Genomic DNA, 24,531 nt, shown 5'->3' with positions numbered 1-24,531 from the left:
TTTCAGTTTAGATAAGATTTAGATAAGTTTTCAGTTTCTGTTAAGATTGCCTCACATTTTGAATTATTCAGAGCAAAGAGGATTTGTAAATCTCATATAAAATGAATAGAAAGTTAAAAGAATTAGTGATCAGTGTAGAACTTTATTATAGTTCTCTTAGTCCAATACATAAAGAACACAATTTATTGACTTGTGGTCGTGGAGGCAGGGAAGTTCCATAGCAAGGTCCTGGCTTCCAGGTCCAGGCCCCACTGCAGTGTAGCATGGAGGAGTGGTAAAAATGGGGGCAGGAGGGGACTGACATGGCACCCCCTTTCTCTCTTTTCCTTTCAGTACTGAGGACTGAACTCATCCCTACCCCTTTTAAACTTTGTTACACTTTTGATAGGGTCTTACTGTGGAACCCTCATGGCCAACTTACCCCTGAAAGGTCTTGCCTCTTAATTGTTACAACAGCAGTTAAATTTCAACATATATTTTAACATATATTTTAATTTCAACATATATTTTAGAGGAAATATATATTCAAGCCATAGCAATGATTTTCGTCTAACCAATGCCTTTGTCATTGGTTGTACCAGATTATTCAGAAAAATGCAAGAGTCTCAAACTTTAGAAGCTTTGGAAAATGTATAATTGAGGGAGGAAGAATTCTGGCCACTTTTTTTCTTTTGTCACCCACCATTCAACTGCTTTTAATCTGAGTTAGTATCCCTCTTGCCCCTCTAGACACAGGACTTGCTAAATATTGCTGGGATGGCAGTAGGAGAGTAGTAAGCTGTCTGTGGTCCTATTGGCTGAGTTCCTAGGGCTGTTTATTGGGAATGATAGTGAATATGAAGGAACGAAACTCCCGACCTACTGTATGTCCAAAATGAGTCTGTGTTCTCTAAATTCGAAGAATGAATTTTAAGAACAACGGAGGTTAAGAGCCAGAAATATTTATTGAGAGAGAAAGAAAGCTTCTGTCAGAGAGAGACAGAAGGGGCCCGGGTGGGTTGCCAAAGAGTCTGTCTTTTCTAGGGATTTTTATAGAGTAAAAACTATGGGGTGAGACAGGTCTAAAGTAGGGGAACACTGGGAACTGGAGAAGTAGGTGGGCATGAGGTGGGACAGAACTAGGATCAACCAATAAGTTTAATTGTTCAGGTAAAATTGACCAAATCAGGGACAAATGGGGAAGCGAGTCACCTAGCAGGCGAGCATTCTTTATGGATCAGTGACTTTTCGTATAGGGGATTGAGATGGTGACTGCTGGCTTCTCAAGGTGATCCAGATTTAACCCCTTACACTTAAGGGTGTGGTTGCATTTGTTTTACCTTCTATCCTGAGATCTGGCCCACAGCAAGAGGTGTGTGTCTCCTCCAAGGTCTCCAGACCTCTGGTCCTCTGTGCCAGCTGCTTTGAGGGCCTGGCCCTGTCTGACTGCCTATAATATTTCTGACTGGCTCAGCTGCCTGTAACAAAAGAGCTATCACTTGATGGATTTCTTTTTTAAATAAGCCTTTCCTTTTATTAAATGGGCAAGGAGATTTTAAGAGTGGACTGCTGTGTGGCTCAAGCCTCTCTTTAAGGCTGGAATGTGGATCTAAGGTAAGAAGTGTTTGTTTCAGACTCTTCCACATAAATACACAGTGGCACAGAACAGCAGTTAAGTCCTCAACAAAGCCGCAATGACTTAATGAGATTTCTGCCCTTGCATAATGAAATCTGTTGTCTTTTATTATCAGCCACCAGTTTGTCAATGAGCCAGACTACTTTATCGGCTGTACCTTCTATTACCACATATTACTATAGTAAAAGAGCAGAGGGCCCAAGAGTCTGAGGCGCTAGGGGCTGAAGTTAGCTAAGCCAGTCTGAGATGCCAGTGTTCGTTGGCCGCCAGGACTGGCTCACCTTGAGTCTTTCCAGTAAGAGAAAAACTAAAATCATAGCCAGGATGTGCATAGATGACCTATTGTCCTCAAGTGAGATTTAAACAGCTCCCTCAATCTTCCTCTGAATGTTCCAACTTAAAACTGTTTTTCAGACTTTAATTCAAATGCTTTTATATTTGAATTCAGGATTTAAATACCCCCGTACCCTTCTTCCTCACTCTTTAAATTTGGGGAAGGAGAATAATAGTTGTACATAGTGAAAAATTCAAATAACATAAAAATTACATTAACTTAAAGTTCTCTTTTTCCCTTTATTTTTCCCAAAGGAAAACTACTCTTTAAGGAACTTATTGTTTGTGTTTAGAAAGATATTCTTCTCATCCTTTTTTAGAACACACTTTTCATATTGATATGTACCTTGTTTTTCACATGTGATTTGGCTTAGAAATAGAAACAAATAGTACCTGTTTAAGCCTCTTCTGTGTATATTTATCATTAAGTGATACACAGTTGCTAAGTGGAGTTCTAACTTACCCAGATAATGCTGAACTATAGAGAGAATTTCACTAGTGATGTTCAGAATTACTGTGTCTATTCCCCTCTGCCTACATTAAAAACTTTAATAGAATTCCTTGACCCAAATATGCTTTCTGTACTTTTTATACCCATTGAGTGTGTCCTGTCTACGACACTAACACCGAGAGCTCTGGAGCTCCCCGAGATAAACATTTAGGCCCAAGGAAGACGGGCCCACTGCTGTCCAGTCTCAGCAATGAAGTATTATTCCTGTCCTGAGCTGCCCAAGGAATGTGGTCAGCCTGTGACTGTCACGTAGGTTTGGACTTCCTCCTTCTGGACTTGAGAGCTCCTGAAGATCCTGAATTAGGAAGAGTCCCCAGCTAGATCTGCAGAAGGCAGATGTGAGTGTCAGGGCCAGGTACCCTTAGAGGACTGTCAACCTCTGTCTACACTCTGGCATTAGCTAGTGATTACTTGGTTTAGAAAAATGGTGGGGATTAGGAGGAGCTTCTTCCAAACAGGAGAAACATTCTGTACAAATCATATTTTTAAATAGTTTAATTTTATTGATTAAAAATATTTCCAAAACGTTATCACATTATGTAGAGTTGTAAAATTTATTGCCTGTACATACAGTTTGTAAAACAAAACAAAACTCTGGCTGACCCAAATTCTCAGTGTTTCTCAGTTTTTTTCCTTGATTGATAGCACTATTTTTTCCTTGGTAAAATTCTTCGAAACAAAACTTCAAATATGCTAGTGTGAGTAGAGTAAGAACATTAAGAAGAGATTGTAACTTTTTGTAATATTGTTAATTTTGTATAATACATGGAATATCTTAAATAAACATAAAATATCGGAAAGTTTTGGATGCTACTTTCATAAGGTTTCTGGAAAATGGAGAGATTCTGGGATGGAATTGATCAGTCACCTGTTACGGCCGCACTGCCTTATCACCACCAGGGGGAGCTGTTGATAGTTAAGTTCCAAGAAGAGGTTAGTGTTGGTTACAAGAAAAGGGTTAGGCTGGGGGAGCAGCTTAGGTTTGTGACGCATAGCTGTGTGTTTATAATCTTTAGCTTTCCTGGCTCTTACCCCTGCAGACATTTCCCTTTCCTGTTTAATTTCAGGTGTTCGTCCCAATACATCGATCCTTTTCTCTGTCTAATGTTACAGTTTGCTGTAATTCTACTCACCATCTCCATTACTACATATTTGTATTTTTTCATGACTGTGAAGTTTCTGAAACTCATTCTGTGTTATAGTAAGCAAGCAGTCCTAGTTGGCATGATATTTATTAACTGAGCTAGTTTTCACTTGTCAGTCAAAACTGCATTTTAAGCATAAATACTTCTAATTTGGTTTGCTTTTCATATGAAGCCATAAAGATTTACTTCTATTCTCCTGGCTTATAGAAGATATTAACAAAGAAGAGATACTGGCTTGTACTTAGCATCCAAGCTAATGTTGTTCATATTGTCTTATTAGAACACCTGGAGAGTGCAAGTTCTAACTCAGGTATACCAGCTGCACAGAGAGGTGAGTTTGTCTGATTAAGCAAGTAGTCCCCAAAGATGTGAAGTTCTAGTTTGGCGGTGCATAAAAAAATTACAGACATCAAAGAAATGCACTAGACAGTGGAATATACACCAAAATGTGTCTTTATCGTAGTTAGAATTTGTTTTTTAAAAATTCATTTAAATATTTAAATGTTTTAGTATTTTAATAGTTTCCCAATTTCTAAAAATAAAATTTTAGCTAATATTGTTTTTGTTCTTCATTTACCTTTTAGCTTAGCAGTATGGAAGTGACCAGTATTATCAGAACACTGATAGAAATGACCTTTTGGCTTTTTCACTGCTGGCGGAAAGAAGATAGCTTAATAAGAGATAAATTAACTAGTTAGTTTTTTTCAGGTATTCTTTTGAGTGGTTCTTATTCAGATTATTTTTGATTTTAAGGTAAACATAGGGAAGGGGATTATTCACAGTGCTTGTGTTGTAAATTCAGATCCTAAAATATAAACAACTAACTTACTGTAAGGGGTGGAATGAAGTTAAGGCCCAGCATGTGGTCCTTTCATTGGTGTTTATGTTGGATGCCACTTAGCATTCTCCCTGAGAGGCCACTGCAACTGTGAGCTCACCACAGAGGCTCAGCCAGCTAACTGAACTCCTGTGGGCCAGTCAGTGTCCACAGCTGACTCCACCACCGCTCTCATCCGACTTGACAGGACCATTCTTTTCTAAGTTACAGTTAAATTACATCATCGGAAGGAGTGTTACAATGAGTAAGAGACGTCATCCATATTTTTTTTTGTCGTTGTTTTGTTTTCTGTCTGTGTTTTCAGCAACGTCAGTTGATTACAGTTCCTTTGCAGACAGATGCAGCAGCTGGATAGAGCTCATTAAACTGAAAGCTCAGACCATAAGGCGCGGATCAATTAAGACAAGTAGGCGGATATTTCTACCACATTCTGATGATCTGAGAAGCGCACCTCTGATTTCCCAGTGGTGAAGGCTAGACCTGACTTCTGAGTAGTAGCATTGCTGATCAATCATGTATTGGAGTGTGAAAGCTGCAGACTGTAATGGTCACTCGGCAGAGTAGGGCAGCACTTCTAAGGGCATTCATTTGCTAATTTTAAGGGAGCTGCGTTTTAAAACTTTACGTAAGTAGATATTATATTTCCTTCTAGATGGAAGGAAATCACTCACTTTTTTAGTGAAGAGACACTTGTCTAGGACCCAGCATACTAATCAGCAAATGGCATCTGTTAACTTACTAAGTGTGATATCCAGAGGGCTGAAGAATAAAGTACTTCTGGGGAGAAAGTAGTAACTCATTTTTCTGGTAGACTCAGGATGATTACTTTTATGTTATTTATAGCCCATGTGTTTTGGTAGGTTTTGAAGTGATTGTATTTAGTGAAAGTTTACAGTACATTTAAAAGGAAGGGATTAACTTCATTTTAGAGAATCATAGGGTATGGGGACCATTCATATGAGGTTTTGAAATCTGGAAGTTTCGGTTTAATAGCTGTGTGACCTTGAGTGAGCTTCTTGATTTCTCCGAGCTTCAGTTTCTTCATGTATAAAATGGGGACAGTGATAACCTATGTTGCTAGGTTGAGGAATATATATATAAAATGTCTGGCTTATAGCAGTTATTTATAAGTGATAGCTATTTTATTTTCTTAATTTTAATTTTTTTTGTCTTTTTCATTTTTTATCGATACCGGGGATCAAACTCACGACTGCCTGCTTGCAAGGCTGGTGTTTATGCCGCTGAGCTAAATCCCCAGCCCTATTTTCTTAATTTTTAAACAACTTTTAGACAGCCAAAGTCCTTAGTAAAATTATGAGTTTGTTTGACCAACACAGTTTGGAAAGGGAGTAGTTTACAGTTAGTTAATGTAAGGGTTATCTACAAGTTGACAAGAAGTTGTGTGAAAAAGATGGAAAGAGCTGTACTGGGAAACGTAACAACTTTCACACTCTCTGTGTAATAATTTGTTTCTACAGCAGATAATTTTAATGCTCTGCCGCTTTTTCTTTTTCTTTACTTTGTAACCAATCATTGTGTGTGTGAGCTACACCGCATCAACGTTTTCTTTTGCAGGAATGCCATTTTTCTTCCAAAGACTTCCATTCCAGCATTTCCTCATACGTTTTTCTTTCTCTCTTTTAATTGCATGCAGTGCATGAGAAGTTCTTTTCTTTCATGACATGGCTTAGCCTCACAGAAAGCTGAATGTTGTCACCACTTATTTTGGAAACCTTAGGAAACAGTCTCTTTCCCCATGTCTGTTTTTAATATATTCTCTTCTTTCTTTAATTGTAGCTGTGACAGTTGAAAAAGCAAGTCCAATGGGTGAAGGAAATTTCCGGAATCGCTCAGCTCCACCTTGTGCAAATTCTACAGTTGGGGTTGTTAAGATGACGCCTCTTTCTTTCATTCCGGGAGCAAAAATAACTAAATATCTTGGAATAATTAACATGTTTTTTATTCGGGAAACCACTTCTCTTCGTGAGGTAATGTTATAAAGGTTATTTTTTAAAAACCATTCTCTCTGAATGAAGATGTAGTAATAAAACCAAAATTTCAAATTATTTTTCACAAATGTGTGTATATTTATATTTCATTTATTTGCATTTTAATAACCTGTCTGAATTGATTCTATATTAGACTTACTGGATTTCATGAAGTAGCTAGTGTTACCACAAGTGTTATGTTAAGTTTAAACCAGTTTGTTAGGAATTCTAGATCTTTATCTTACAGTAAAGTAAAGCAAGTAAAATTGTCTTTGCTTGATTAGAAATTTAAAGCAGCTTGGAAAGGGAAGCTTATTTCTCTCAGTAATTAATTTATATTTGTGTGGAGTTATTTTATATCATTTTAACTTTTTGGTTTTTTTCTCTCTGGAAAGAGAACGAGGCTGCTAATTTTCACTCTTTCCAGCAGCGTTTGAGAATATGCTTCATAGTCTTACCTCACGTTAGAAATTGTTAAACTTTAATATTTTTGTATTTGTTTGTAAGTAACAGTGGTTGTTCATTTTTTCTTGACATGGCTAAGGTTCAAAATTGGGAGCCAGCTCATTATATGTTTTCTAAGGCAAGAATTCAGACATAAGCAAAACAAACAAACAATCCCCAAAAACAAAGAAAACAGATCTGCTGAAAAATTAATATTTGAGACAAGAATGTGGGCAGCTGGGACTCTAGTGTGTATCACTGCATCCAGCTTGTCCATAAATTCTGTTTCTCATGGCTTTTCTACTGCTTATGCTCTCATCGCCAAAATACTGTTTCATGGTAGATTTCCCTTTAAGAGGCTTCCAGTAATAACTTTATGATAACATATCACAAATATACTTGTTGCTTGATGAATTAATTATTTTGTTACTCACTTTTTCTTTGTAAACTTAATTGTAAACTTTCAGAATTTCTCAATTTAATGAGGTGACTTGTAAAAGAAAAAAAGATTTGAATTATGATTGAGTGGGTAACAGTCTGAAAGAACTCACTGAATTCTTTAATTACAAAAAGATAATGCCTTTATGAAACTACATAGACCATTCTCCGGCTTTTTAGAAAGATGCGACCTAGTAAAATGGCTTTATGACAGTTACTCAGGTTTTCCTTTACCACTACTTTCCGGTGGGGCATTTCCTATATAACATCTAGTAGAATTCATTAGCCTTTCATTTCCGTTTTCTTTGTTTCTGAACATGGAATAAGTTCCCCACATGACTGGATTTTTGCCCTAATAAATATGAATGGAGTGCTTATGTCATATGCCTGTTGAATGAGGTATTAGCATTCAATGTGCAACACAGATGCAGTAGGTGCTACATAGCTTATCATGGGCAAAATGCAAAGTCTCTAATCTCCTTTTAACGAGGCTTAAAATAAGGCTAGTAAATTGCTGTGCAGACATGTGTTCAGTAAAAATTTGTTCATTCATGCAATAAATCCTTACTATGACAAATTTAAATTAGTACCCGTTTAAGATAATTTAGGATGTCTTAATATCTATTCTGGACAATTTTTTATGTACATTCTTACATTCGTATGTGCATTGTTTAGGAAGGAGGAGTCAGTGGTTTTCTCCATGCTTTTATTGCTGAAGTGTTTGCAATGGTGCGCGCTCATGTTGCTGCGTTAGGAGGGAATGCTGTTGTCTCCTACATCATGAAGCAGTGCGTCTTCATGGAGAATCCAAATAAAAACCAGGTGAGACACAGTAAAAAATCTCTGGCTCGAGGGAAACCTGAGAATTTGCCCTTTGGCCATGCACTTCAGTACCTGTCCAAAAAAGTTACTCTTCAAAGCTGTTTGTTTCTAGGTGCTTAAGATGTATGTTAATGAATTTTTAAAATAACCATGGTTATAACAGCTCAGATGCTGTTTTACATCCCCGATGAGTTACTCTTTACCATTCCTGGATTTCTGCCCCGGACTTGCTGTCGTCACCAGTTTCTTGGTGAGCCTGTGGAACACACGTGGTGACGGAGGAGAGCTAAAGGCTCCCTTTTGTGTGCACCACGGTGCTGTTCAGTCTTAACTGCCTCACCGGCAGGAGTATGACGGAGCCAGACTGCCTCTTTATTTTTATTAATTAATAAAATTTTGTTAATGGGGAGTAGAAGGACTACATTAAATTTGATAGTAAAGTTTTTTGATTAATTTTGAGTTTAGATAGTAATGTACTTAAAATTTAAAAGATTTTTAAAAATATATTATGAGTAATATGGGCTTTTAGGAAATCCATGCTTCCTGACCTGCTCCTCTTGGTCCTGTTGTCTGTATGACATTTGACACTAAATGTATGAAAGTGCTTGTGGCTAGTGGTGATCAGCCCTGGTTCCTGACCCTGGGGAGTGCCCTGAGAGCAGAGGGGATTGATATCTCGGCAAACAGCACTTAGAAAGCTGTAATGTAGGCTAATTACTCATCATTAGAACAGCCTAAGAATTCATTATGTATATATGTATGAAAGTATATGCTTTGATCCCAACTTTGTGGTTAGATAATTATAACCAAAGATAAATCATCAAAATTCTTAGTACCCTTAGTTATTTATGGGCAAAATTATCTTCTAGTACTGGTCAGATGCTGCTATAAATATATAGGGAATTTGAAAAGATATTTTGGGAATTCAAAATGGTTTTAGCTTTATTTTGAAATCATTAGTTTGACTCAGTTTATTCAGAAAAGTATTTCATACTACTCTTTTTAGCTTTTCTTGATAATTTATACATTTTTAACCCAGATGTGTTATACTTCATTAATACACATTGAAGAAAAACAGTGAGGCAGTGAAACTAAAAGATAGCCTTCTGATAAAGCTTTGCAACAGCGACGGCAAGTTAGAGGGCAAGAAAGCCTGTTACACGTCCTGGGGAATGTAGTGGAGAGCTGGGTCTTCCTCAGAGCTCTGTGAGATTTCTTGATTGACATTGGAGACTCAGTGCCAGCTTATTTTTAAGATTTGGAGCCAAGGAGATTGTGTAGAATGGGCCTAAAGTGTACACAGAAGAAGAAAGAGCCAGAAAGAATCAATAAGAGAGACAGAAAAACATCAGGAGAGGCTGAAAACTACAGAAGACATCATTTGAAAGCCAATGTAGACAGGAAGCCAGAGAAGGCACATGCCGATTGTATTTGCTGTAAACAATTTGATATAATCTGACCACAGAGAAAATGTATCTCAGACCTCGGAGTTAATCTTGTTCAGCTGGGTACTTCTTTGCAACAGTTTCATTTAGTGTAATATGATTTTTCTACTCCTTGTAAAAAGGACATTTTTGGCTAATTATTTGCATTTGAGATCAAGATTGTAATTTTTAAGCTTTTTCCAGGATTGCAGTTATGTAATTTATTAACTTAATTAGTACTTTTAACAAGTGCCTCAAAATCAATTTACCCAAAACAACTGTTCGCCATGCCTTAGTTTCCTTATCTGTGATATTGGGATAAAACTTGTGGAAATCATGAGTTAGTTACGTAATGTGCCTGGTGGTTGGTTAGTAAGTGTAGTACTCTGACACTTGTGACTGTGGTGAATGTTAGGAAGTCTAGTGACTTAGGACAGGATAAAACTTACGCTCCTTCCGTGCCGTCTGCCTCCCACCCCTTCACCTCGTCCTACTTTCTCCGCCTCATCTATTCCTCATCACCTTTCAACGTTTCTATACGCTGTTCCCAACACGGATCTTTTAGTTCTCCAAGTGAACCGTGCCTTTTTCATTTCTAGCACTTGGCAGCATGCTAAAGGTGAGAAAACTGAGGCTTACTGAATGTAAGTGCACAGCACAAGGATAGAAGCAGAAAAGCTGAAGTCCACCCCCGTTTCTTTGTTTCTAGCTGCTCCTGGCCCTCCCACTGCCAGCCCTCCCCTCTGTACCAACACTTACCGTGTTGGTGCTGTCAGTTACTGATCATCACTTACGTGCACACGTTAGGTGCTGTGCTTCATGTCAGTTAACTGTTCTGGGCCACTTGTACTTTATTGTGGGATCTTGCATATGTTAAAAAAAATGTGTAGTTGCTTAACATTAACACCCAGCTTCAGAGATCAAATATTAAAAATACGTTGGAAGCCTCTGCAGACCTATTTCCTGTTTCCTCTGAACGGATCATTCTTGATTTCGTTCCAATAAATGCTTTCACGTTTAAACTATATGTATGTGAATGCCTCATTTTCTGTTAAAATCTTTGTAATATATTTTTGAATGGGTAGAAAATTACTCACAATTCAAACAAGAGTATTAAAACAACTTTTTTTCCTGTCCTTGCTCTCAGCTAGCTTCTTCCCTACATGCACCCAAAGCCATTAGTTGGTTAGTTAGTTTTAATATTTTTTCTAGAGATGTAATATTCCAGAGCAGGAAACATGTTTGAAAGATTTTACATAATGCAGCTATATTTATATATTTTAAATTTATCCTTTTTACAGAAATCTTAGTTCTATACACTGAGCTTGCTCTTTTACTGATTTTTTTATTTTCTTGGCAGCTGTGCCTTTGAGGGCAATAAAGTATCCTCATTCTTTGTTGCAATTCAGTAATGCTTCGTAGTATGGTCAGCTAGTTGTCTACTGAGGAGCATTTAGGTTGTTTTTAAGGAATCTTGTTCTAATGCCTACAGAATTACAAACAACAGGTGAGACCTAAGTGATTAGCACAGGTGTGAGGCTATTTGAAAATTCCTTATAGTAGAATTGCCTGCTCAGTGCATGTGCCTTTGTAGTTTTCATACATATTACTGAGCTTTCTCCCTATTTGAGATCGTATATTTATCACATTTGTGAGATTTGTCATACCAGTAGAACTTCAGGTCACTTACTTTCTGTTCAGACATGAGTATTGTTGCATTATCTTCATTAGCTTGTTTTTGTACTTCTTTGTTGTAAACCTGCTGCAGCTAAATGCCACATACTAATCTTTCTACATGTGTCCCAAGATTTCTGTTTAGGAGATTGGAATTGGTGGCTCACAAAGTGTGTGCAGTTTCTGTCTTATGAGATACTACCAAATTGTTTTCCAAAATGTTTGTTTCCCTGGCAACAATAGTGTGTTTCTGTTGCCTCCAGGTCTTAACTAATACTTGGTAATGTCCAACTTTACCATTTTGGGGTCAATATATATGAAATGACCTTTCACTGTCATTGTAATCATCTCTGGTTAATACTGGGCTTGAATATTTTTGCGTATGTAGCTCAGCTGTTTAGTTTCTTTTCCTGTGAATTGTCCTGTTCCCCTTCTTTTTGCTATCAAATTGTCTTATTTTCCTAATGAGTTAGAAGCCTGTGTGCTTTCGCCTATCCAACACTGCCACCTGTGTAATAGAAGCAGAGAGCACATTGGCGCGTGTAACTGAACTGTCCTCTGTGTCATTCTTACAGGCACAGTGTCTTATTAATGTAAGTGGTGATGCAGTGGTTTTTGTTCGTGAATCTGACTTAGAAGTGGTATCAACTCAGCACCCTACTGCCAACTGCCAGCCCTTATGTGCCGGAGGAGAAGTAACAACCTGAAGAAAGTTGGAAAGATGTCACTAAGTGAAATTTAGCTGTTCCATTGTTTTGTCATTAGCTATCTTCATAGAAATAATGAATGTAATTTGAGATAATTAAGACAGATTTGCTACCGTATGAGTAGGTCTGATTTGTCTAGAATATCTTGGAGGCATGAGAATTTCTAATCTTGACATTTGTTTGTCTAGATGGACAGGCCCCATAGAACCTTGCGCCTTTAGTAAGTTAAGATAAATACTAAGTGAATTGTAACAAAGATGAAGTTATTTGTAATTTATTTTGATTTTAATAAAATCATAATTTAAAAATGCAGTGGGAAGATTATCAGGAAACTAGGATAGCTACCTTATGATATTAGGAAAACTGAGCAAGACGTTCTGATGATTCATGAATAACAGTTGATTTGAGAAATATATAGGGAAAACGGAGAAAAGGTTTCAGAAAATCGCTGTGTGGGTTTCTTAATGTATTTTATTTTGATGAGGATTTTGAAACCGAAAGAAAAACATGCTTTAGCCATCTTCTAAAAAGAAGTCGATTGATAAATCCTAATTACTGTAAAAGAAAAAGTAATTTGTCAGAACTGGTATCCTTTCATTGAAAGTTTTAATATCTCCGAGGAGGGAGAGAGAATTATATAATTTCATAACTTTGTGTTAGTATTTCATTTGTCTAAAAGAGACTTGGCTTCAACTGGCAAGAAAACATTAGTGCATTTTGTTGAAATAGTGAAAATGCAATTGATTTTCTAGGAACATAAGGTTATTTTCAAAAAATTATATTGCATTCATACCAAATGGACAGAATTTTAGTAATATCTTAGAGATTTTTGATGGTGTTAGACTGTATTTGGCATATGTTTGGAGGTATAACTTGAAGCAAATATGCTGCAAAATGTTGAATGTATACATAGAAATACTTTTTTCTTGTAAATGCCAAAAACCCATTATAAATGAATCTTAAATATTACATTCCTCCTTTGCACAATAAAATTTCTTAATAAAACTCATGATTTTGTTCCCAGAATAACAAACTGCCCTAAGGCTTAAGTCATTTCCTTGTTATCGCAAGTGTCAATATTTTTCTGTATTTTGTTTATAATTTTATTTTTTAAATAAAAGTTTATAAAGATAAACTAGAATATTTCTAAGTTTCTTATTTGACTCTTTGATGTAGTACTGTCAATTTTCTTTTTTTAATTTTTATTTTAAAGAGAATAAAACAAAACAACAGAACAAAGCAAATCAGAACAAAATAAAGCAATCAAGGATTTCAAAACAAATCAACAGTGGTTACCATATCTCTTGTTTTCTTTGAAATAGTTGTCCATATCTTCACACACAATGAATTCAAACAAGAGAAAATAATATACAACTGTTTAAAACAAAAGAATGAAAGCATTACAGGCCTTAAAACCAGACAGTAGGAAAATCAACAATGGGCCAGGAGTTTAGCTCAGTGGCGTAAGTGCCTTCTTGGCAAACACAAGGTCATGAGTTTGATCCCCAGTACCAAAAAAAAAAAAAAAAAAAAAAAAAAAAAAAAAAAAAAAAATCAACAATGGCTACCATAATGTCTCATTCTCTTCAAAATAGTTGTCCATACCTTCACGCATATTGAAATTAAACAATACAAAACAGACTAAAACCAATATAAATAAAGAGTAAAAGCATTATTAGACTTCACAACAAAATGATAGTAAGTCAACACTGGCTACAATAATGTCTCATTTTCTTCAAAGTAGCTATTCATACCATCACACATAATAAAATCAACTCTTGTAAACTTTAGCAGAAGATCTAGGCATATATAAGCCTGTACATGTACACCCATCCTTTCTATATTGAGAGAAAAACAATAAATTATGAGAAAAGCAAAAGAGAACAATAAAGAGCCTGTAACAATGACACTATAGGCTTTCAAAAAAGGTGGTAGGAACGTAATTAAGGTTTCTTTTCATAGTTATCTTCAAAAGAATCACTTGGATTACCAGATATAAACATACAAATTGATCTAACCCTATGAATGTTAACTTGTTCCAAGAATAACAGAATTAGTAGAACAATCATCTTTAGCTGTTTTAAGTGTGTATATACAAATTTATATCTTTTTCATTTCCCTTCCTTGTTTTCTCCTTTTCCCTGAGTTATTTTTTCCCCTTAGAGCAGTTTCTTATCCTTTCACAATATTTATTGAACATTTTGTATCTTATTTACTCTTTCAGTTAAACTAGGGAGACAATACAGTATTTACATACACATGTGAGTGTGATTTATTTCACTTAAGAGTATGGTCTCAAGTCACATCGATTTACCTATAAAAGCTTTAATGTGATCCTTACCACAAAGTAGTACTCTGCTATATAAAAATACTACATCTTTTTTATCCATTGCTCAGTTGATGGGCATTTGAGTTGCTTCAAAATTTGACTGTTACAAATTGTGCTACTATAAATATGGGTGCACATATATCACTGTGATATGATGTTTTCAATTCTGGGAATATGCCCAGAAGTGGAATAGCTGGATCAAATGGGATTTCTAATCCCAGCTTAGAGTGAATCCCAGTTTTTTGAGGAACCTCCAGACTGATTTCCACAGTGGTTGCACCAGTCTATACTCCCACCAACAGTACAGAAGAGTTCCTTTCCCCACAGCCTCTCCAGCATTTGTTACTGGTAGTTTTCTTGATCCTGGCCATTCATTCTGGAGTGAGATAGAATATCAGTGTGGTTTTAATTTGCATTTCTCTAATGACCAATGATGCTGAACATGTTTTCATGTATTTGCCATTTGTATTTGTTCAGCTGACCCTATGAATGTTATCTCAGATGCGTAGTCATCTCAGATGCACACTTGAGGACTGGGTCTTTGAATTTTGGGGGTCTGATTTTTTTTTTTCTTTTTTTCTGGTACCTGGGATCGAACTCATGATCGCCGGCTTGCCAGGCAGGTGCTTATGCTGCTGAGCTAAATCCCCAGCCCCTAATTTTTTAAATTCTTCATATGTTCTAGATAGAAGCCCTTTGTCTGAGGGAGAGTTGAGTAAGATTTTTTCCCAGTGCATGGCTTTTCTTTTTACTCTGTTGGAGATTTCTTTTGACATGCAAAAACTTTTAATAAGATGAGATTGTAATTATTGATTCTAGGAAGTATTTCCCATGCAGTTTGATTTTTATTCATGAATTCTCTACCTACCCCTGTGTCTTCAAGAGTTCTGCCTACTTTGTCTTCCAGCAGATTTAGTGTTTCGTTTTTTTTATTTAAAAGGAAAAAGAAAAAAACAAAACAAAACAAAACAAAGTGGTGTAAGGGTGCAAGTAATACAGAACTACAAAAAAAAAAAAAAAAAAGCAGAAATCACCAGTTAATAGATTACACATTATCATCTTAGAGATAGTTGCTCAAGTCACAGTATCAAAGCATACAAAGTGAACATTCAAACAGTGAGACTGCAAACAGTTGTGTTCAATGATCCAACCCAAAACATTAATATGGTCAGCTATTTAACACCCCTAAACACACTTGCAGTCATATCCTTTAGAGCACTTTTTTTCCCCTCTCTTTTTTTTACAACAAAATTTATAAATTTTGAGTTTTATTACTCCTTAGTTCTTATTACTTTTTTTTTGAAGAGAATAAAGTCATATATGGCTAAATAAAGCTGTCAGTCAAAACCAAGGATAAGACATAGTACATGATGTAAGAACAGAGTACAAGGTTATCAACAATGGTTACCATAATGTCTCTTGTTTCCTTAAAAAGAATTGTCTATCTCAGTAGGTATTATAAAGTTGAACAAAACAGTAGAGAACAAGACCAATAAAACTTAAACATTGTAAACATTACAGGACTTCCAAAGGAGACAATAGTCAAACCAGAATGGGCATCTTAGTGGATCTTATTGCCTTCAAAGTAGTTGCCTATACCGCCAAACTTGATACTATCATACAGAATGCAACAGAGTCTAATCAGTCAAAACAAGATAGTGGGAGTATTACAGGACTTCAAAACAAGTTAATAGGAAATCAAAAAAAGTTACTGTATAATATCCTAACTTTTTAAATTTTTCCCCTTAATTAAGAAAAAAACATAAAAAATAACTAAATTTTTTAGTGAATAAGGGAGAGATTGAGATAAAAGAGGACATAACAACATAACAATACAGGTCAAAGCATGACTGTTTCAGCAACCTAGTGCTTCACCACCAAATAACCCGATTTAATAGTAGTTACCATAGTGTCTGTCTTTTTCCTTGAATTATTTGAATATAACTTCATATACTATAGCTTCAAATATTTCCATATCAATAAGCCCAGAATAAAGCCTTTCCAATTAATAAGTGAAAACTTTATAAGGCTTCAAGGCCACATAATGGGGAATCATGATTACCACCTACTTTTATATATTTGAATCATTACTTACATTAGGAAAACTATTCGGTATTCACACATGCGAGATTGATTTATTTCACTTATGAGTATGGTCTCAAGCTGCACCCATTTATTGATAAATATCTCAATGTGATCCTTCCTTATAGCTGAGTAATACCCCATTGCATAGAAATACCACAACTTTTTTATCCATTCCTCAAGTGATGGACATTTGGGTTGTTTCCAAGATCGGGCGATTACAAATTGTGCTGCTATAAACATAGGTGCACATTTATCACTGTGGTATGATGCTTTCAGTTCTTCTGGGAATATGCCCAGAAGTGGAATAGCTGAAACAAATGGGGCTTCCAATCCCAGCTTTTTGAGAAATCTCCAGACTGACCTCCACAATGGTTGCATATCAGTGTACACTCCCACCAACAGTGCAGGAGTGTTCCTTTTTCCCCACAGCCTCTCCAGCATTTGTTGTTGTTGGTTTTCTTGATCCTGGCCTTTCTTTCAGGAGTGAGATGGTATCTCAGTGTGGTTTTAATTTGCATTTCTCTAATGATCAATGATGATAAACATCTTTTCATGCATTTATATGCCATTTGTATTTCTTCATCTGATAAGTGCATATTCATCTTAGATGCCCATTTTTGGATTGGATCTTTGAATTTTGGGGGTCTGATTTTTTTTTAATTCTTTATATGTTTTAGACAAGAGGCCCTTGTCTGAGAGAGAGTTCACTAAAATCTTTTCCCAGTTTGTGGGTTTTCTTTTCACTATGCTGGAGATTTCTTTTGACATGCAGAAACTTTTTAATAAGAAGTGGTCCCAGCTATTGATTCTGGGAAGTATTTCCCGTGCAGTTTGAGTCCTGTTCATGAATTCTCTGCCTACTTCTATGTCTTCAAGGTTTCTACTCAATTTGTCTTCCAATAGATTTAGTGTTTCTGTTTTAATATTCAGATCTTGACCCATTTAGATTTTAATTTAGTACATGGTGATAGGCATGGGTCCAGCTTTAGTTTTCCACAAATGGAGGGCCAGTTTTTCCAGCACCATTTATTAAAGAGACTGTCGTTCTTCCAGTGAACCTGCTTGGCTCCTTTATCAAAGATAAGGTGGTTGAGTGTGTTCGTAGTTGTGGTTGTATCTTCTAATCTATTCCACTGATCTTCGGCTCTGTTTTGATTCCAATATCATGTTGATTTTACTACTGTTGGTTTGTAGTATGACTTCAAGTCAGGGATTGTGATGCCTCCTGCCTTGCCTTTGCTGCTTAGATTGCCTTTGCTATTCTAGGTTTCTTCTGGTTCCAGATGAATTTTAGGAGTGATTTCTCTAGATTTATAAGGTACGTTAATGGTATTTTTATTGGAATTGCATTGAAGCTGTATAACAGTTTTGGGAGAATGGCCATTTTCACAATGTTTGTTCTTCCTATCCATGAGCAAGGGATGTCTTTCCATTTTCTGAGATCATCTTCAATTTCTTTTTTCAGTGTATTATACTTTTCCCTGTATAGTTCTTTCACTTCTTTTATAAGAGTAATTCCTAAATATTTCATTTTTTTCTTGCTAGTGTGAAGAGTGTAGTTTCTCTTATTTCCCTCTCTGTGATTTTGTTGTTAGTGTATAGGAATGCTATTGATTTCTGAGTATTGATTTTGTATCCAGCTACATTACTGAATTTATTTATTATATCTAAGAGTCTTTCAGTGGAGTTTAGGGGGTCTTCTATGAGGAGTATCATGTCATCTGCAAACAATGATAATTTAACTTCTTCTTTTCCTATCTTTACCCCTTTTATTTCTCTCTCTTGCCTAATTGCTCTCACTAGTACTTCCAGTACTATATTAAATAGGAGTGGTGATAAAGGACATCCTTGTCTTGTGCCTGACTTTAAAGTAAAGGCTTTCAATTTTTGGCCATTTAGTATGATGCTGGCTGTTGGTTTGTCATAAATGGCCTTTATTATATTGAGGTAAAGACCATTTATTCCAATTTTCTGTAAAGTTCTTATCATGAATGAATGTTGGACCTTATTGAAGGCTTTTTCTGCATCTATAGAAATGATCATGTGAGTCTTACTTTTGGCTTTATTGATATGATGGATTGATTTATTGATTTATGTATGTTGAACCATCCCTGCATTCCTGGGATGAATCCCACTTGGGCATGGTGTATAATCTTCTTGATGATTTGCTGTATCCTATTTGCCAATATTTTATTGAGGATTTTTGCATCTGTGTTCATTAGGGAGATCGCTCTATAGTTCTCTTTTTTAGTTGGGTCTTTCTCAGGTTTTGGTACTAGAGTAATATTTGCTTCCAGGAATGACTTAGGAAGGATTGCTTCCCTTTCAATTTCATTGAAGAGTTTGAGGAGTGTCGGCATTAGGTTTTCTTTGTATTTCTTGTAGAATTCTGCAGTGAATCCATCTGGGCCTGGGCTCTTCCTTGTAGGTAAGGACTTAATTACATTTTCAATTTCATTAACAGAGATTGGGTTATTCAACAGTTTTACATCCTCCTGATCTAGCTTTGGTACTTCATATGTTTCTAAGAATCTGTCTATTTTTTCTGTGTTATCAAACCTTTGAGAGTAGAGGTTTTTGAAATAGGTGTTGATGATCTTCTGTATTTCTATTGGGTGTGTAGTGATTTCACCCTTTTCATTTCTTATTGCATGAATTTGAGCTTTTTCTTTCCTTTTTAAAATAAGGTTGGCTAGGGGCTTATCGATTTTATTTATTCTTTCAAAGAACCAACTCTTTGATTCATTTATTGGATTGTTTTCTTAGTCTCTATTGCATTGATTTCTGCTCTGATTTTTATAATTTCCTCTCTTCTTTTGGCTTCGAGCTTGACTTGCTCTTCTTTTTCTAGCTGTTTGAGGTGTAGCATCAAGTTATTTATTTGTATTCATTGTTTTCCTGATGTGCGAACTCAGTGCAATAAATTTTCCTCTGAGGACGGCTTTCATTGCATCCCACAAATTCCGGTAAGTTGTATCTGCATTTTCATTTTCTTTTAGGTATTGTTTAATTTCTTCTTTAATTTCTTCTGTGACCCACTGATTACTCAAGAGTGTGTTATTCAGTTTCCATGTATTTGTGGGATTTTTGCAGTATCTTTTATCATTAATTTCTAATTTCAGAGCGCTATGATCTGATAACATGCAAGGGATGATTTCAACTCTTTTGCATTTGTTTAAATATGTTCTGTGAGCTAATATATGGTCTATTTTAGAGAATGATCCATGCACTGCTGAGAAGAATGTGTATTCTGATGTTGTTGGGTGCAACATTCTGTATGTGTCTATCAAATCCATTTGTTCGCAGGTGTGATTGAGTTCTGTTATTTCTTTGCTCATTTTCTGTCTGGTTGATGTGTCCCTTGGTGTATCAATGGCATATTAAGGTCTCCTGTTACAATTGTGTTACTGATAATTTGAGTTTTCATTTCTGTTAATAGTTGTTTTATATAACTGGGTGCTCTGGAGTTTGGTGCATATATATTTAAGATAGTTATCTCTTCCTCTTGGAGTTTTCCCTAACGAGTATGTAGTGACTTTCTTTGTCCTTTATGGTCATTGTTGGTTTAAAGTTCACGTTGTCTGCAAACAGAATGGCTACTCCTGCATTTTTTTGGATTCCTGCTGCTTGAATTATTGTTTTCCATCCTTTGACTTTCAGTCTGTGAGCATCCTTTTGGGTTAGATGGGTTTCCTGTAAACAGCATATGGTTGGATTTTGTTTCTTGATCCATTCTGCTAGTCTGTTTCTTTTGATTGGTGCATTTACATTAATGGTTATTACTGTTAAATGCTGGTTTATTGTTGACATGTTATCTCTCTGCTGTTGCATCTTTATCTTTCTGTTCTGTTTAATTATTTGCTTTGCTTAGTGGTTTTTTCCTTTGTGTATCTAAACTGTTTCAATATTTTTTGCAGGGTTGGCTTGGTGTTCATGAAGTTCTTCAGCTGTTCTTTGTCATGGAAGTATCGTATTTCACCATCAATTTTGAATGATAGTTTTGCAGGATACATCAGTCTAGGTTGGAAATCATTTTGCTTTAGGATCTGGAATACTTCACTCCTTGCTCTTTTTGATTTTATTGTTTGTGCGGAGAAGTCTGCTGTAATTCTGATAGGTTTTCCTTTATAAGTATCTGTCTTTTCTCTCTGACAGCTTTTAATAATCTATTCTTGTGTTGGATTTCTGGGATGGTGATTATTATATGTCTGGGTGTAGTTTTATTTTGGCTATGATTATTTGGAGTTCTATATGCTTCACTGATCCTGATGTTGGTTTCTGATCTCATGCTTGGGAATTTTTCAGCTATTACTTCTCTAAATATCCTCTTGACATCGTTTATGTTGTCTCTTTGTTTTTCATTAATCCCTATCAATCTTATGTTACTTTTCTTTGCATCATCTTGCAGTTGTTGAATTGTTGTTTCCTGATTCCTTGTTATTTTTAAAAGATCTTTCCTTTCCTGTTCACTATCTGCAATCCTGTCTTCAAGGTCTGAAATTCTATCTTCACTTTCATTGAGGTGGTTTTTACAACTTTCAGTGGAGTTTTTTATTTCCTGTATATCTCTGTGCATCTGCATTATGTATTCTGTTTGTTTCTTATATTGCTCATCTAGGGATTCTATCTTTTTGTTTACTTCCTCCAATTTTTTAACTGTGTTTTCTTTAGATATATTCAGAATATCTTTCATTTCTTTTATCATTTCTTCTTTGACCTGGGAGATTTCAAGTTTGAATTCCTTTAAAGTTTCTTGGACTTGCTTGTTAATTTCAATAGCTATTATGTCCGATATTTGATGTGAATGGCATATATTTTCTTCTATATACATTGCTCCTAGGGTTTCTTGAGATGGGCTGGAGGTTTGAGGTTGTAATTTGGTCTTTCGTTTTGTCATTTTCCTATATTTCTGTGTTTCAAGTGTTATTTGAAAGCTTCCTCAGGGTCTGTTGGAAATCCCCTCCTATGTTCACAGCTCCTGAGACTCTGTCCCCCAGTTACCCCAAGCCACTGGGCCTGTAGAACCAATGGCCCTCTTCTGCCTATTTAAAACTCCATAGTTCCAGATAAGCTGTGCTTCAGGGACACTGTGCGCCCACCTGCTTGTTGGAAGCTCCACAGTTCTCCAAGCGCAGCTGGAATGAGGAGGTGGATATAGATGCCTCAAACCCACTTATCCACTTCACTGCACCTGGAAGCCTGGAGGGTCCTGAACAGTCTGGGCTTTGGGCAGATTGCACTGAGCACTTACCGCAGGCTGTGGGGCCTCTGGAACCTGCGATGCTCCCCTGCTTGCTGAGATATCCACAGTCCTCCAGACACACGGGGAGGCAGATGCAGGCGCCCCAGATCCGCCCAGCCCTTCCTCTGCACACTGATGGTGAGTTCTAGTGTTTTGGTTTTAATATTTAGATCTTTGATCCATTTAGACTTTAGTACATAGTGATAAGCATGGGTCTACTTTTAGTTTCTGGCATATGAAAAGCCAGTTTTTCCAGCACCACTTATTAAAGAGGCTTTTTTCCAATGAACATGTTTGGCCCCTTTTTCAAAGATAAGTGTTTTTGTAGTAAGAGTTGTATCTTCTAATTAATTCCATTGATCTTTAGTTCTGTTTTTATTCGAGTATCATGCTGATTTTACCACAGTAGCTTTGTGGGATAACTTCAGGGATTATGTGGGATTTGTGGGATAAGTCAGGCATTATGATGGTCATTCCTTGCCTTTGTTGCTCAGAATTGCCTTTGCTATTCTAGGTCTCTTCTGGTTCCAGATGAATTTTAGGAATGATTTCTCTAGATCTGTAAGGTATGCTAGTGGTATTTTGATTGGAATTGCTTTAAATCTGTATAACAATTTTGGGAGAATGGTCATTTTCACAGTGTTTGTTCTTCCTATCCATGAACAAGGAATGTCTGTTTTCTGAGATCCTCTTCAATTTCTCTTTTCAGAGTATTGTAATTTTCACTGAATGGATCTCTTACGTACTTTGTTAGATTGATTCCTAAGTATTTCATTTTTGGGAGATGCTATTATAAAGGATGTGGCTTCTCTTATTTCTCACTCAGTGAGTTTGTTGTTTGTGTGTAGGAATGTTACTGATTTTTGAGTGTTGACTTTGTATGCAGCTACATTATTGAATTTGGTTATTATACCTAGAAGTCTTTCAGGAATTTTGGGGTCTTCTATGTAGAGTATCGTGTCATCTGCAAATAATGATAATTCAAATTCTTTTCCTATCCTTATTCCTTTTATTTCTTTCTTATCTAATTGTTCTGGATAATATTTCCAGCACTATATTGAACAGAAGTGGTGATAATGGAGATCTTTGCCTGGTTCCTGATTTTAGAGTAAAAGCTTTCAGTTTTTGACCATTTAATATGGTGCTGGCTGGTGGTTTGTCATAGATGGCTTTTATCAGGTTGAGGTAAAGACCATCTATTCTAATTTTCTGTAGGGTTCTTATGAATGAGTGTTGGAGCTTATAAAAAGCTTTTCTGCATCTATTGAAATGATGATGTGATTATCTTTGGCTCTTTTGATATGATGTATTACATTTATTGATTTGTATATGTTGAACCATCCCTGAATTCCTGGAATTCCTAGCCTATTCCTTTCCTGTGACTATCTCTCGTCGCTGTCTAGGAATGAATTCTACTTGGTCATGGTGTTTGATCTTGATGATTTCCTGCATTCTGTTTGCCAGTATTTTATTGAAAATTTTTGCATCTATGTTCATTAGATTGCCCTCTAGTTCCCTATTTTGGTTGGATCTTTCAAACAGATATCTATTATATTTAGAGAGATTTTTCTCTTATGAAACTTTGTTTATACTTCTTTTTTTTTGGTTTTCGATGTGGAAAAGAGACTTTGATAGTCTCTCTCTGTTCTATATATCTACTGAAAGCAACAATTATGCCACTGTTACCACAGTAGAATGCAACAATAATAACTAGCTTAAAATTAATAAAACTTAAACTCAAATTAAGCCATAATATTAGGTAAATATGACAGAAAAAGAAAAAAAAAGGAAAAGGAAAAGAACTGTCCCCACCATCACGAAGAAGAATGAAAAATATTCTTCCAAGTGTTTGTGTGCTTGGTTTCTTCCCAGGGCTGTGGTATCGGAATTCACCATGTAGAAGTGAATAATAGTAACAAAGAGGGCCTGTTTGGTTTCCATGCCCATTTTATCCTATGTGAATGATGAGTCCTGCACCCACCTTTCCTGCTGGACGTGGTCAGTCATTGGTGTGCTTTCTGTCATAGAGCTAAATTCACCAGCAGCTTGTAGTGTTTTACGCCCTATATGTGCCCCCAAGTCACTACTGTCTCTGGCTAGCTTTCGGCCTGTGGGCTCATCAGGTACTACCCTTGCTTCAGAGGCCCCTCTGTCCACCCCTGAATATGGGAAATGACCAGAGGACTCACTTGATCATATTGCCAGATGGGAAAAACAAATGGACCACCAAGCTTTGTGCTGGAAGTAGGCGGCAAGAGGGCCAAGTGACCACTAGACGCAGTGTCAGCATCAGCAAACCACAGGACTAACCTTCGTTGTCATCATAGTGGGATCACTATGACCTTCTGTTGGTCACCACTGTTCAAACTCGGGTTCTGTGACTAGCCTATTCCTTTCCTGTGACTATCTCTCGTCGCTGTCTCCCTCCCAGTCACTGTGGTAAGGTGACCCCAGAGACTCTGAAGTGAGGTTTTTGGGGGAGTCCTGAGTCCCAGTGACCAGTAAACCCCTTCCCCAAATGGCTTCTCATTATATCACTTGCAAGCATGGTAGGCGCTGAAGTGAATTTCCTCTGTAACTCTAGCCTGTGACACAGGAGGAATCATTTTCAGAGTAAAAGCCTACACTGTATGTATGGCTTACAATAAGTGTGGGATTTTCTTGGGGCTAGCACTGCCCTTCTGCTGTTTATCTTTAGGGCTCTCAACCCTCTTCTGGCTTACTTTGTGTTTGCAGACACAGAACCTCTTCCCCAGGAGCCAGGGTTGGCATTCCAGATGGATTTGTCTTTTCTCTGTGCTGTGTTTAGTTTTTCCAATTTCTCTGTAGTTTATAGGTGTTTTTATTGTTGTTGTTTTTGGAGATGTATTTCTTTTCTTTTTACTAAGTTGTTGTTTTCTAGGTATCTAAATTATAGGTCCTGGAAGACAGATAGC

General features: G+C 36.5%; 1 protein-coding gene across 29 annotated transcripts in view; it reads left to right on the top strand.

Moving 5' to 3' along the window:
• C2cd5 (C2 calcium dependent domain containing 5) overlaps nt 1-13,080 on the top strand; it is a 92,468-nt gene extending 79,388 nt beyond the window's left edge. For 13 of the 29 annotated variants that reach the window (XM_063238361.1, XM_063238357.1, XM_063238355.1 and 10 more), the window contains 5 exons: nt 3,885-3,935; nt 4,747-4,848; nt 6,240-6,430; nt 7,988-8,134; nt 11,808-13,080. In XM_063238361.1, the coding sequence (XP_063094431.1) occupies nt 3,885-3,935; nt 4,747-4,848; nt 6,240-6,430; nt 7,988-8,134; nt 11,808-11,939 (623 nt within the window). In that variant the 3' untranslated portion in view covers nt 11,940-13,080. The remainder of the gene's footprint in view (nt 1-3,884; nt 3,936-4,746; nt 4,849-6,239; nt 6,431-7,987; nt 8,135-11,807) is intronic. The other 16 variants (XM_063238363.1, XM_063238347.1, XM_063238365.1 and 13 more) reach the window with 4 other exon arrangements.
• The last annotated feature ends 11,451 nt before the right edge of the window (nt 13,081-24,531 follow it).

This window comes from Cavia porcellus, unplaced genomic scaffold (assembly GCF_034190915.1).
Source record: "Cavia porcellus strain 051 isolate PalLab524CR breed Dunkin Hartley unplaced genomic scaffold, mCavPor4.1 scaffold_27, whole genome shotgun sequence".
Classification (NCBI taxonomy): domain Eukaryota; kingdom Metazoa; phylum Chordata; class Mammalia; order Rodentia; family Caviidae; genus Cavia; species Cavia porcellus.
The sequence above is the reverse complement of the archived record's forward strand: the minus strand, read 5'-3'. Positions and strand labels throughout refer to the sequence as shown.